At 37.5% G+C, this 15,742-nt stretch overlaps 1 protein-coding gene across 1 annotated transcript in view; it reads right to left on the bottom strand.

The window, feature by feature from the left end:
• The window catches only part of CNGB3 (cyclic nucleotide gated channel subunit beta 3), a 167,364-nt gene that overhangs the window by 66,518 nt on the left and 85,104 nt on the right, over positions 1-15,742 (bottom strand). Inside the window, exons 8-11 of the mRNA XM_056108544.1 lie at positions 11,882-11,932; positions 7,917-8,003; positions 3,065-3,129; positions 2,205-2,327 (exon numbers count right to left, since the gene is read on the bottom strand). Coding sequence (XP_055964519.1) covers positions 2,205-2,327; positions 3,065-3,129; positions 7,917-8,003; positions 11,882-11,932 — 326 coding nt within the window. The remainder of the gene's footprint in view (positions 1-2,204; positions 2,328-3,064; positions 3,130-7,916; positions 8,004-11,881; positions 11,933-15,742) is intronic.

Raw genomic sequence — 15,742 nt, 5'->3', positions numbered from 1 at the left:
AGTCCCGATCCGAGCAGACTTGGACAATAGCACCTATCCTAAAACCAGACTTTGTGATGCAAGTTACTTGCTACAGCCCAAATCCTGTGGCTATCTGTGCAGCCACTTAGCAACTAGACTCCAGCCACCCCATTTAAAGTTAGAAAATGTCAGGTTTTAGCCTAGTAATGCTAAAGAGGACCAATAAAATTACCATTAAAATACAGATCCCATATACAAAGTACTGGTTGAACTTCACAAAAAGAAAACATCCAACCCCATCAAAAAATGGGGCGAAAAAATGAATAGAAACTTTCTCAAAGAAGAAATCCGAATGGCTACAAGGCACATGAGAAAATGCTCTACATCATTAATCATCAGGGAGATGCAGATCAAAACAATTAGGTATCATTTCACACCACAGAGACTGGCCCACATCCAAAAGAACAAAACCAACTTGTGTTGGCAGGGATATGGCGAGAAAGGGACACTCCTTCACTGCTGGTGGGAATGCCGACTGGTTCAACCCTTTTGGAAAACAGTATGGACAATTCTCAAAAAATTAGAAATTCTGCTCCCCTTTGACCCAGCAATACCACTCTTGGGAATATATCCCAGAGAGGCAAAAAAGTATAGTTGAAGTGACATCTGCACTTGTTTGTTCATTGCAGCACTCTTTACAATAGCCAGAATCTGGAAAAAACTGAGTGCCCAAGAACAGATGACGGGTTAAAGAAACTTTGGTACATCTACACAATGGAGTACTATGTAGCTGTTAGAAAAGATGAAGTCATGAAATTTACATACAAGTGGTACTACCTGAAAAGTATCATGTTAATCGAAATGAGTCAGAAAGAGAGGGATAGACATAGAAAGATTGCATTCATCTGGGGAACATAAAGTAACAAAATAGGAGACTAACAACCAAGAGTGGCCAAGATTAGTACCAGGAGATTTGCTCCATGGCTTGGAGGCCAACCACACATGCTAGAGGAAAAGGAGCTCAGAGAAAGGAGCACCAAATAAAGGGTGTTGGGAGGATTCCCAGGATGGGAGAAGCATGCTGAAAGTAGACTATAGACCAAACATGATTGCCACTCAATACCTCTTTTGCAAACCACAACACCCAAAAGGAGAGAGAGAACAAAAGGGAATGCCCTGCCACAGAGAAAGGGTGGGATTGGGGGAATGGGGGGTGGGAGGGATACTGGGATCCGTGGTGGTGGAAAATGGGCACTGGTGGAGGGATGGGTATTTGATCATAGTATAATTGAAATCCGAGCACAAAAATTTGTAAGTCTACAACTGTACCTCATGATGTTTCATTAATAAAAAAAAAAAAGACAGATCCCAAAGCACAATAGAAATGGTAGCAAAGGCCCTAGGATCTTCCAGACACCTGCCATCCCATCTCGACCCACTCTTTTCAGTGGTGAATGGGATGTTTGAGAAAAATGGTACCTACTTTTTTTCAAAAGGAATGTCACTTTATTATATGCTCAATATAATTTCATAGGAGTGGGAACCAAGAGAGTGTACTTCAAGCCAGGTCTTGTATTTACAAAGAAGAACCATCACTATTAAATAACTTCATTGCCATTATTGAGTCCTGATTCTACTGAACTAAATTTTAAAATGATCTTTTATTTCTAGAAGACTTGCATATGTAATTGTCGAGTTTAATTTATGATCCTTGTTACTCTGTAAGTGTTTAATTGAGTTAGTGGTTATAGCTGACTCATAAACCCATAAAACCTTTCAGTGGTAAACTAATTAGCTACTGCACCTGCCCTCCAAATAATTAACATTGTTCATTACTAACAATCAGCTCTGGAGTCATAAAAGTTGCCTACCCATTCACTCCGTTGTCTAAAGCAGAGGCTTTCGAACTTTTGAATCTTGATCCAGAGTAAGAAATACGTTTCCCAGGTAAAGCCAGGACACATAAACACACACACACACACACACACACACACACACATGCACGCGCGTGCGCACACACACACACTCACGCATATGCACTTTTTCCTATATATGAAAGACGTTAATATTATGTGTCTCATTCTCCATATTCTTGAATTCAAAAACATTCTGAGCTAAGATAAGTTTTTGTTGACCATTAACGGGTTGTAATGTGGTATCCAAATCACTGACAACAGAAAGCTTATAAACTGGGGGAAAAAAAAATCTATAACATGTTTCTTTTTTCCAGAATTAAAACTCACTTGTTCCCTTCTCCATTATACACCCATTTAGTACTGCCAATTCCTTCGTAGTTCGAAGCCCAGTAATAAATACAGGCGTTAATGTGGAGAGTAAACAGCAAGTATCCAGTTGTTCGAATGACTCTGTCAAGGAGAATAAACGCCAAGTGAGCCTCCCGTTGTTTCTGGAATACAGCCTATTTTAACATTTTTCTTTGCTTTCAAGTCTCTGCTGAACCTCCTGGTTTGAAACGGGTGAGCTGCTAACTTCCATCAGTACAGTATGAAATGATGGTGTCACTGCTGATTTTCTGACTGCAGTGTCCTGACTGCAACTGACAGGGTGTAAAAAAAATCCTCCTCTCTTCTCGCAGATGGTAGGAGTCACCTCCTGAAAGACTTGCCTCGAGGGGTCACTTCTTCTCTTTGAGACCCATAAAATATGCCACACTGATTGAATTGGGTAGCGCTGGTAAAGCCCGTGGGATTTGATGCTACTTAATTGTGACTGGTGATCTCTGTACAAGTGAATTTCAGAACAGCAAGTGAATGAAATTCAGATTAGCCAAAATTGTCAGGAAAGAGATGTTGTCAGGTTGGAAGGAAAGAGCATATTTATCTATACTTGTTCTAACTGAAAAGGTAATGTGTCCTATTATTTTAATTTGTTTTGTCCCATTATTTTAGTCATCTGCAATCAAATAGGATTCCAGATGTTTCTAAGCTCAATTTGGAATATAACCCCGATATTTGACATAGCTCCCCAGTTGGAAATTGTTTCTCTTTTTTAATATGGAGTTCATATTCTTTCCAACTGTTGTCTAAAATGTTGTATCATTATTTTCTCTCCCATCCTTGAAGTATACTGAATTATACTTTACCTGTAAATATATGCTTTATCCATTATAGACTCTAGGTGATGGTTAAATTCAAAAAATGAAGTGTACTATGCAGAAAAAAAGCAAAAAAAAAAACAAACAAAAATGTTAGTCTCAGATCAATCCTTTTAAATAATGCTATATAAAATAGATTTTGCTACTGAAAATAATTCTATTTATATGTCATTTGAAAAAACTAGAGCTTGTATAGCGGTGCTTAATTTTGGGCACTATATGGTGACATGGTGACAAACTTATTTTATTATATTTTTACCCTCTAGTTACAGACTTGTTTGTGTAGCTCATCAAAAGTCAAGCTTAAGAACATTTTCTTTTTTTTAAAGCATATAACAAAATTCCATTTTGCAATATCCATTCTAAACATAAGCAAAGGAGTGAAATTACAATACACTAAAGTCACAAATAGGAGTTAAGTTGTAACTCAGCTCTTCCATTTTTCTTTTTTGTTTTGTTTTTTAGAACACAACTGGCTGTGCTCAGGGCTTAATTCTAGCTCTTCACTTAGGGATCACTCCCAGTGGTACTTGGGAGACAATAGGTAATGCCGAGGATTGAATCCGTGTTTGCTGCACACATGGCAGACACCTGAATCCTTGTCCTATCTCTTCAGCTCCTGGAATTATTTTTAAACAAGCTAAATTAAGAGTGTATTTATTTCAATAGAATTTAAAATACAACAAATATTAGCATTGTCTAGATATACTTGACACTATTCAAAGATACATTTGAGTTTATATACATTTGATTCAATTAAAGTTGCTATTTGACTAGAAATAACCACATGAGAATTTTTTTGAAAATGATGGTGTTTTTTGGGCCATACACAGCAATGCTCAGGGATTGCTCCTGATTTTGTCCTTAGAAATCATTCCTTGGGATATTGGGGTATTGAACACAGGTCGGCTATGTGCAAGGCAAGTTCCCTACCTGCTGTATTATTGCTCTGGCCCCACAGTGACTTGTTTATTTTCCCCACAATTATTATATAGGAAAAACTCCTATGTGATGGATTAAGTTGAACATTTTAAATTAAGGTAATATCAATTTGTAATTTTTTGTGGTCTTAGTATAAATTTGCACAAAATTATGTTTTAAATTTGCTTCAGTGCTCACTGTAGCACTGTCCTCCCATTGTTCATCGATTTGCTTGAGCGGGCACCAGTAACGTCTCCATTGTGAGACTTGTTGTTACTGTTTTTGTCATACTGAATATGCCACGGGGAGCCTGCCAGGCTCTGCCATGCAGGCGGGATCCTCTCGGTAGCTTTCCAGGCTCTCCAAGAGGGATGGAGGAATCGAACCAGGTCAGCTGCGTGCAAAGCAAATGCCCTACCCGCCATGCTATGGCTCTAGCCCAAGTGCTCACTAAGTCATAAAACTGTAATTTGAATTTTCTTTCTCATACAATTTGGAGACAGAAAATTACATTTATCTTAATGTTAAAATGGCATCATATTTGTGGCTGGGCTGGACGATGAAATTGTGGAACTATCATAGAATCTCCTGGTTAAAAACTACACACCACACTACTAAATACAAAAGGTTTTTGAACATTTTAAGGTTCCAGAGATAAGTTGTGAGAAGCTAGAATTTTAGAAGCTTTCAAAGTCATTTGCATTTTTGAAGTTTTAAATTTTAGGCAACATGGTTTGCAGTCCTGTTCCTGGTGGGGCTTAACGCCTAAAACATCCTAGTACCGTGCTTTCTTGCAGAGTATCCGCTTCCGTATGGCACTGGGCCCTGCTTCCCCGCTCTCTCCTCCCTTCACGCCTTCTCCTCAAGCTTCCTATGCATGAGCAGGTCTCCGTTGTATTGTCTTGGGGCAATTATCTCCCACTTATGAGAGGGATCATTCTGTGTCCCTCTCCTGACTAATGCTAGCATGGTTGTCTCTGGATCCATCCACGTAGAAGCAATCTCATCCTTTAGAAAGATAAGAAATCTCATCTTTATCACCAAGTAGTATTCCACGGTGTAGATTTGTACCATGGTTTATTTATTCATTTGTTGTTCAACACTTAGGTTGTTTTCAAAATTTTCATGTTGTGAATAGTGCCACAATAAACATAAGAGCACAATCTTTTTGTTTTTTTTTTAAATAGGGGCAGAGTGATAGCACTGCAGTAGGGTGTTTGCCTTGCATGTGGCTGGCCCAGCCTGGCTGCACCTGGTTTGATTCCTTCGCCCCTCTCAGAGAGCCAGAGAAGCTACGGAGATTATTTCACCTGCACAGCAAAGCCTGGCAAGCTCCCCGTGACGTATTCAATACGCCAAACACAGTAACAACAAATCTCACAGTGGAGACATTACTGGGCCCGCTCGAGCAAATTGATGAACAATGGGAGGACAGTGACAGGGTTTTGGGCCCTTGGAATAGATGCCAGGAATTGGGAGTTGCTGGGTCATATAAAAGCCTAATTCTTAGTTTTTTGAAAAGATGCCCATATTTGTTTTCAGAAGGTCTGGACCAGTTGACACTCCATCAGAAGTAACTAGGGTCCCTTTTCTCTACAGCCAAACCAATGCTGTTCTTTTCCTCCTTTGTAGTATGTGCCAGTCTCATCAGTGTGAGATGATATCTTATTGCTTTGATTTTTGTTTTCTTGGTGTTAAGTGATACAAGTAATTTTTCACTTCCCTTTTGGCCCTGTGCATGCCTTTGAGAAGTTTCTGTTCATCTCTTCCTCCAGTTTTTTGATGTAGGTGACTTTTTCTTGAACAGTAGCACAGTGGTAGGGCGTTTACCTTGCATGCAGCCGGCCCAGCCTGGATTCGATTACTCTGCCCCTCTCGGAGAGCTTGGCAAGTGACTGAGAGTATCTCACTTGCACGGCAAAGCCTGGCAAGCTACCCGTGATGTATTCGATATGCCAAACACAGTAACAACAAGTTTCACAATGGGGACATTACTGGGCCCGCTTGAGCAAATAGATGAACAACTGGAGGACAGGACTGACTACAGTGCTAAAACTTCCTTCCCAGAAGTTTTACTAGTGCTTTATATATCATGGGTATTGACTGTCAGATAAGAGATGGGAAAATATTATTTTCCGAACTGTGGGGTATAATTTATCTGGTCTTCCTCCCCCACCCTGCCTCCTCCCTCCCTCCCTCTCTCCCTCCCTCCCTCTCTCCCTTCCTGTCCCTCCTTCTCTCTCTCTCTCTCTCTCTCTCTCTCTCTCTCTCTCTCTCTCTCTCTCTCTCTCTCTCATGGTGCAAATGTTTCCTGCATTCCCATTTCTTACTCTTTGCTTCTGTTTGCTTGGCCAATGACATTGACTCATTAAAGACTTCATTAGTTGCAATGCCATGGTGTCCTACCCATGTTTTCCTCGATGATGAATTTTATAAGCTTTCCTTATAATTCCAGACATATTCCCAGTCTTTTAGCCTCTCTGAAAGTTGGTTATCTCAAGCAGGGGACTCCTAGAAATTTTTGAAACTAAAATTTGAGGTAACTAGCTTCTTTGAATCCCAATCTAGTTCCATATTCTCTGGTCAAACTTAAAAGTATAGAGTTATCTTAGAGGCCATTTTGTAGTTCACAGAAATTTTTCTCTTTGCTTTTACAAATATGTAAGGTATTATATGGATTACAGTGTATTTATTTAGTTTCCTATTGACATTTCAGTAATAGTTAATAATTTTATTCTATGAAATGTGTTTGTATTTTACTAGAATTATGGAATTAGATGAGTAAGAGGACTTAGAGGTCATCTAATTAAATTCCCTTGTCCAGGCATTCAGTGACAGTATAATAAAGATAAAAGAACAAAAATATAAAAGACTCATTTTATTATAGTATTTTATAAGTATAGAAGCATTCCTTTAATAGGTTATAAAAGTAAATACTAATGTAGAATAAAAATAACTATAATAAGTTAGTCTTACTTGTAATAAGAGTAATTTTCATCAGTCAAAACAATTATGTGTTTAGTTTTTAAAATTCATAGCATTGATGAGGGTAGAAAAATGAGGAAAGTTTGAGAAAGATTAAAAATATTATACATTTAGGATATTTTAAATGATTCCAAGATTTATGCTATTATAAAACTTTGATATGAAGGGATACATGCACATATATATTCACTGAAGCACTTAATACAATAGCCAAGATATGGAAACAATGTAAATGTCCAACAACAGACAAATGGATAAAGAAGGTATGTTATATAGGAACAATGGAATACTATTATGTGAAAGCATTCATACAATAATAGTATTGTATGAATAGTACTGTTCATACAGGGAAATATGAAATAATGCTATCTGTGGCAACTTTGGTGTAACTTGAGTGTGTTGCTTTGAGGGAAAATGATAGGTACTAGATGATTGTACTCATCTGTAGTGTTTTGACACAGAATATGCACAGTGTGTAAAAGTAAGTAAAAGTAAAGGCCCTCCCGTTGATCGTCGATTTGCTCGAGCGGGCCCAGTAATGTCTCCATTGGAGACTTTGTTGTTACTGTGTCTGGCATATCGAATACTCTCGGTAGCTTGCCAGGCTCTCCGAGAGGGGCGGAGGAATCGAACTCGGGTCAGCCATGTTGGCTGCTTGTAAGGCCAACGCCCTACCTGCTGTGCTATTGCTCCAGCACAGTGTGTACTGATGACAAACCATGGGTACTAGAGTACAAACTGTGAGTAGCAGAGTAAGGAGGAAGAGATGGAATGAAAGTAACTTAGAGATGGGTGAGTGAGGGAGGGAGCGTGTCATGGATACTTTGGTAGTGGCAATTGTACAGCAAGTCTGTTAGTATAATCATGACTGTAAACACATACCCTAAATTATAATATATTTTTAAAAGAAGATTATTAAATATGGTTATCTTACCTTTAGCATCCTATTTGTCCTAAATATTGGATTAAATCCAAAAAGGAGATAGAAAACATCTAAAGGCATTATTGATGATACATCCAACTGTTGGAAAAACACATTCATAATTCAGTCATGTTTATGTGCTTTTTGAGACATAGATTTATACCAGTGTATGTAAAATTTGTATGTATACCAGAGTATGTAAATGTCAATGTCACCCTAGATTATTTGTTATCCTTTGATTGTTGTCTTACAAAATTGCTTTTTGTTAAAAACTACAACACTGTTTTGTAGTTTACTTCCAGTTTATTTAATTTCCACCTTTCCACATCTGATTTTTCCTTAGGGACTGAGTTTTCTGATTCTTTTGGTTGTCATGTGTACCTCAGATGGTATGAGTTGCTAATGTTAAAATATATTCCAATCATCTTTTAAACATGACTCTTAGACTGAAAATCAAGCACATTTCTGATTTTATTTGAAACCATTGCACATTCATTGCACCGCTATATTTTTATGTTTCAGCAAAATTTCCAGTGCTCACGGTTAATAATTTTGTTGGTGTTTCATCTAGACTTCTCGGATATTTCTCCTAACTATTTTGAATCATACTATTATCAATACAGTTCCATAAAAGTATCTGTTAGCTTCTGTGAAGGCTAAGAAAGAGGAGAAAAATGAATTCAGTACTATTTCCAATTTATTGCAACCCCAGTAAGACGGGTTTTTAACTGTGACACAGCTGAAAATACAGATATTTTAAATTTACCACATTCAAATTTTTTTTTGTTTTTCTACTACCTGTATAAATGGCATCACATTTGTAAACTTTGCTACTTGCAATAATAATAAGACTTTGAAAATGTAAAATTATTCATTTACAGTAACATTTAGATGGTCATGGCCCTCCCGTTGATCGTCGATTTGTTCGAGCGGGCCCAGTAACGTCTCCATTGGAGACTTTGTTGTTACTGTGTCTGGCATATCGAATACTCTCGGTAGCTTGCCGGGCTCTCCGAGAGGGGCGGAGGAATCGAACTCGGGTCGGCCATGTTGGCCGCTTGTAAGGCGAACGCCCTACCCGCTGTGCTATCGCTCCAGCCAGATGGTCATGAAAATAGGTAATATTAAAAACATTTAGTATTAAGTTATCTTATGATAATTAGGTTGTTTTGAACTCTATGCTAAACTTAAGAGGTTTTCTTACAAGCTCACATTTATGGAATGAGGAGTTGAGATCATTATATATCAGAATCTCTAAGCCTATGCTATTGAAAAAGTGGAACATTTAATTTAAATTAACCAGGCCTTTTATTATAAAAAACTTGCTAAAAGTATTGGTTTAGAACTTTCAGCATTTCATCAACCCCCCTTGATTTTACCCTCAAACGCAGAGACTTGGAAGAATTTGAGCAACTTAAGAGTAAATAAAAGTTCTATAATGTCTTATTATAAGCAAACAGGAACATGGAGTTATTTTTTCATGATTTCTGGCTCAGATCATAATAATTTTATTTGCTCTCTGTGTAATTGTTCAATTCCTCACTTGGCTTTTCTATGAGGTCATCAGTCATGTTTCTTATTAACCCGTAGAGATGAATTTGTGTACATAAAGATGATTTATTTCTCAGTGAATTGTAGAAAATTGAATTAAGTGTTGTGGAACACTAAACTCTCTACAAAGTCTGCTGGAGTCAATATAGGAGTAAAATATTGGTTCTGCCCACAAGAAATTAACAATCTAATAAAGAAATAGCTCAACACAAAAGTAACTATGATGCATTACCAAAAGACAGGCAGAACATGCTAAGAGAACTTAAAAGTGGTGGCCCCTATGAATTTATGTAAATATTTATGTTTAAAGAATGGAATTTAAGTGCATGAGTTAATTTGCCCTCATTCAAATTCAAGAGAATGATTAAGAATTTAGAATAAACTTTGCCCCATTTAAAAATAACATCTATTTCTTTTGCCGATTTCATCAAAGCTGTGTAGATCTTTTATGAGTGTGCATAAGTACGTAGTTTTTTTTTTTTTAACAAAAAAACTTGGGGGGATTGAAAACTGATTTTCATCAACACACAATACTAATAAAGGCAATTTGGCACCTAAACCTAGATGAGTGCTTTTAAACAATTCTGAATTTGTTTTAATGAATTTGCCAATGTTGGGGAGTTAATTTTTTTATTATTATTTTTTATTAGTGAAACACCATGAGGTACAGTTGCAGACTTACAGAGTTTTGTGCTTGAGCTTCAGTTATACAATGATTGAGTACCCATCCCTCCACCAGTGCCCATTCCCCACCTCCAGTGCTCCTGGAATTCCTGCCATCCCCCCCCCCGCCCCTCCCATCCCACCCCACCCCTGTGGCAGGGAATTCCCTTTTGTTCTCTCTCTCCTTTTGGGTGCTGTGGTTTGCAAAAGAGGCATTGAGTGGCAATTATGTTTGGTCTAGAGTCTACTTTCAGCATGCATCTCTAATGCTGGGAGTTAGATAACGAGTGGAGGGGTTTCATGAGTATAGGAAAATACAGCCAAACGTAAAGTGGGTCTCTAGTGTTTAACCAAATATCTGATAAAACAAGTTTAAAGCCAAATTTATGATGAGAAGAAACTTACTCCAGTTTATATATTTTCTTAAAATCCAGGGGAACAAGGGCACATCAGCCTTGTGGAATGCCTGAGCAAACTCAACCTCATTATACCATCGTTTTAATACTTTAACATAAAAATCATTCCCACTGGTGCCATGACAGTTTAAAGATACATTGGCAACCCATGAAGATAACCGAAATTGGAACTTGGTTCTTTGATATTCTCACTTACTTGGGGAGGAGGAAGGGAATGAATAGGAGAGGCAGGAAATTGGCAACCATAAAATGAGGCTTGACAAAGTTGAGACTGGTGTTCTTCCTTTGACTTCCCCCACCCCTCACCAGAATGTCTCTGTTACTTGTTCTCTTAAATATACGATTCCTCAGCTGGGAGCTACTTTTCTTCATTCCCTTGCATTTCCCTTTAAATAAATACTTATTTTCAATACTCTGTGTTCTAAGCTTGCCTATACCTTAGTCCTTTTCCCCATGTTTTATCACCATTAAAGTATTGCGCTTGAAGTGGGAGACTGGGGTTGCGTTATAGAGACTGAGCTAAGTTGGAAATTTTATGTCTTTGCCTGCTTTTCAGAGCTAAATGAGCAAAGGAGCTTTTTTTTTTTTTACATTAGTTTTGCTAAACTAATTGTGCATTGTTAGAGGTGAAAACATAACTATATATTGATATTATTATAGTGAAAGAAAGGAAGAAGTCATGTTAATAACCGCTTAATAAATTTTGCTTATGTCAACAGTAAACAAACAGTAGTAGAAAGAATTCTGTAGACTTTCACACTATCACACTTTATAACTTTGAGTTTATAATTTTGTAATGACAAGACAAAGTAAGCCTTGCACTCCTTTAGTGATGTTGAACTTCTTTTTCTCTTCTGCAACACCCACATTTTGTTCTACCTAACGAAGACCCATATGTTGAAATATACATGTGCGCTTGTAAGCACCTATACCACGTAGTTGAGGAGCAAAACTGTCTAGTAAGTCTTCACTTATATCCATTTTGTTACAAAGCTTATTATTCTGAAAAAAAAAGGATATCTTTTTGAAATTTTTAGAGGGGACTTAAAAGAATTAGTTGAATATGTATTCAAATATATATATATATGTACAGACTTATATGGATTAATTGAATGTGTGTGTGTGTGTGTGTGTGTGTGTGTGTGTGTGTGTGTGTGAGAGATTTGGGACCCTTACCCAGTTGTGGCTTTCTGGCTTTGTGCTTAGCAGTCACTCCTGGTGGGCTCAGAGGGTCCTATGGATTACCAGAGATTGAACCCAGGATGGCTCCATGAAAGGTAAGAGTCCTTTGCTGCTGTACTATCTCTCTGGCCCACTTGAGTAATTTTAAAACAGTAAGCCACTTACCTGAAACTTTGTAGAACTCCTGTAGTGTCTCTTTAGCTCATTTGAGTCCACCTGAAAAGTTATATTCATATTCTCATTCATTTTAACCACTTTCACCAATAATTATCTCAATTGAAAACAATTTATAGTTATTTATATTAGTAGTTCTCTCCAATTTCAGCCTTTAAATAACATCTGTCCCTTCATATTTTAATAAAAAACTTCCAATGTTTTTCAATTTCTTGTTGTCCTGTTGTTTGTCACAATAAACATTTTTTTAGAGACTCACCAGCATTGCTTTGCTCCACATACTTACCTCTTATTTTCTTAAACCGTGGCAATTTGGTGACAATTTAATATTTGCTTACTTCTGTTGGAGACTAGCTATGTGAAAGTCATCAAGGACCTAAGGATGAAGCCCAGGATTCTCTCTATAGTTTGTACATAGCGTCCTTTCATGGTGCTCACTGTGTTATGAAATCACACAGTCCATTCACTTAAATTATTTTCTGTTAAATGGAAATCTGTCTCAGGACAAGTATGGTATTAACTGGAAATTGAACATAACTAGGGCTAGAATATTCTAAGAGCCAATTAATATTTTGGATGAATAGGAAAAAAATAGAGATGAACAAAATGTTTCAAAGTTTTTAATACTTTTTAAAACAACTGTGTCCTTGAAACTTATTTGTTATAGAATTTATAAAGCCATTGTTTGGGTTGGAGATATGGCAGGTAGGGCATTTATTTGCTTTGCATGCACCCAACACGGGTTCAGTTCCCAGCATCCCATCTGGTTCCCTGAGCACTGCCAGGAGTAATTAATTCCTAAGTGTAGAACCAGGAGTAACTCCCGAGCATCACTGAGTATGGCCCTCCAAAACAAAAGAAGTTGGAAAGGCATTACTGGTAGTTTACTTTTTTTAAGTTTCAAGTTTTTGATGTCATTTGGATTCTTATAATAGTCATTTAAGAAGCATTATTTACCAGGATGCAACTTTCTCCTGTCTTTTTATACTTGTTTCTTGAAAAGAATCAGATATAATTCTGTGGTTTTAGAGATCACCATGTATGTTGTTGACACTACCAAACCTGTCTCTACCTCATATGGCCTTCTTGATGTTAGCCACTATAAGCAACTGTCTTTTCTTATGTGTTTTACTCATCACAAATTTAAAGCATTTCAACTTGAATTCATTATCACTCTCCATGACCTTTAAGCTTGCAATGCAAGCCCCTCCCACTTTCTGCTTGAAAATTCTATGCGAATACTCCTCTACGCTGGTCAGTATTTCAGAACTCACTACCCCTCATCCAAATAGTAACTATGTTCTACATGTCTAAAGTTTTCTCAACCCATTCTTTCCTTGAGTACTGGTATCCTTACTTTTAGTTGTGTTCCCCTTGATTTAAAATACAATGGCAGACAAGCAGACAGATAATCTCTCTAAATCAGATTATTTAATTAACCCCATTTACTTCAACCCCCAGGACTCTACATGGTTTAAAGAAAAATATCCCGGGCTGGAGCAATAGTACAGCGGGTAAGGCATTTGCCTTACATGCGGCTGACCCGAGTTTGATTCCCATCATCCCATATGGTCCCCTGAGCAACACCAGGAGTAATTCCTGTGTGCAAAGCCAGGAGTAATCCCTGAGCATCACCAGGTGTGACCCAAAAAGGAAACAAAATCTAATCTCTTATAGTATATGAAGACTGCTTTCTCTGTCTCGTGTTCTACAGAATCCCACATCTCCCTTTGTGTTTTCTTTCTTATTTATTTTTCCATTTAGGCATCGTTATTCACAAATGTGTTCATAATATAGTTTGAGGTGTACAGTATTGTAGCATCAATCCCTCACCAGTGCCAACTTGCCTCCACCATTGTCCCCAGGTTCTCTCCCACACCACAGCCTGGCTTCGTAACAGGCACATTTTAAAGTATAATTTTTCTGATTAGGGTCACTTGTTTACAGTACTTATGATTTCGTGATTTAGAAATATATACACATATGTCACCCTTTGACATCTTTAATGTATTCTAGGGGCTCTGACTCTTTTCCATGTTACCTCCTCTATCTTCTAGCACCTGCCCCCTTTCATTTCTATCCTTCCCTAGTCTTTTCATTTCTATAATCTAGATCCAAGGATTTTCCCACCTTTGGTACCATGCATTTTCTTGTCATATGATTCTATATATCCTGGATAAGTCAGATCACCCTGTATTTGACCTCTTGATCACTTGACTTCCTGTTAATCGTCAATTTGCTCGAGCGAGCGCCAGTGACGTCTCCATTTGTCCCTGTTGTGTGCTAGTGTAGCCCAATGGCGTCTGTTCGTTCTAGGAACACGAAGAGCCTCAAACTAATCGTTCATGATCTTGATGAAGAAGTCTGACCAACTGACCACGGCCACGTGGTCTTTTGACATCCCGTGGAATCCAGTTGGTAATGGCTCTAGTCCAGCAGTCATCTCTAAATCTCATTACGTGTCCATTTGACCTCTGAACTTCATTTAACATGATATCCTTTAGTTCTATTTAAATTGTGGTGAACTACATAATTTTTATCATTTTCTGCAGCTGCAGAGTATTCCATTGAGTCTATGTACCACAACATCATTATCCACTCACTGTTCAACACCTAGGTTGATTCCATTTCTCAACTATTGTACTAAGTGCTTCAAGGAACAATCACATCCTCCCTTTGTGTATGTACCATTTCTATGAATGCCTCAGAGAGCTACTTCTTACCTTGGGTTTTTTTCTAGAAATTTGAGGATATCTTTTCCTTTTTTGTTGTAGGAATGGAGGTGTGCAAATAATTTACATTTGTCCACCAAGATTTGATTTGGACCCGGTGCACCATTTCACTTGGTCTTCTCTGTGCTACATAGCAAATAGGGTTCACTGTTGTTGGGACCCTTATCCTCCAAATGCCATTTCTCTGTTGCCTTCCTATCCTTCTGACTGTAGTTACTTCAGGAGGTAAGGATTAGCTTATGTTCCTTGAATTCCTAACATAATGTCTCACATGCAATTGGTGTTTAATGAAGGCTGATAAGTGACAGATGAGTTTGTTCCCTTTAATGACACATTCAGACCTAAAACAATGCTAATTTTGAACTGATATTTAAATTCCTATAATTTATTTTTAAGTTATAGATAGGAAGAAATTTCTATGTAATATTGTTTAATTGGTCTCAGTATTAAAACTCAATGGGTAGTAGCAGGCTATTCAAGTTTAGAAGTCAAAAATTGCCTCTGAGCCGTGGTGAGGACTGTTAATCAACCCCTCCACATTTACTGAATTTATGTTTTATCCATATAAAAGTGTTTCAAATATGTATGTTGTGCTCATTGATGTTCCCTCACCCCCTCTCCATCCCCCCCAAAGCCCTCCACCGCCGAGGAACAAAATTGCTTTCTCAGAAAGCCATAAAATGCAAGTTTAAATTGAAACATGCTCAACCTTTAGCAAAAGTGAGTAAGCTACTTCAAAGCTTGTAAGTGACAGATAAACTTATTTGAAGTACAAAACAGTTAAATTAACCATTCCTTCTTACAACTTGAGGAGTGTGCTATTGGCAGTTAGCTCTTTATTTGGGGGACTGTCTATAATTGTGAATGGAGCTAAAACTAGCTAGGTTAAATGAAAATGCTTTATAAAGTACCTTTACAAAATTATTAAATTTGTCATCATTAGCTTTAGAAGACTCATATCATTACCTAGAATAATTATGCACTTATTTCTAAAAAGTTACTCTATCTGCTCTCCTAAGCCTCATTTTATCATTTTACTGGAGACATTTTTTTCAGGGGATACTTATTTGGGAAGGATGTGCTCTTTGCACTTAAATCTTTTTTCCTATAATAGTTTTTG

Source organism: Sorex fumeus, unplaced genomic scaffold (assembly GCF_029834395.1).
Source record: "Sorex fumeus unplaced genomic scaffold, SorFum_2.1 ptg000002l, whole genome shotgun sequence".
NCBI lineage: Eukaryota > Metazoa > Chordata > Mammalia > Eulipotyphla > Soricidae > Sorex > Sorex fumeus.
The sequence above is the reverse complement of the archived record's forward strand: the minus strand, read 5'-3'. Positions and strand labels throughout refer to the sequence as shown.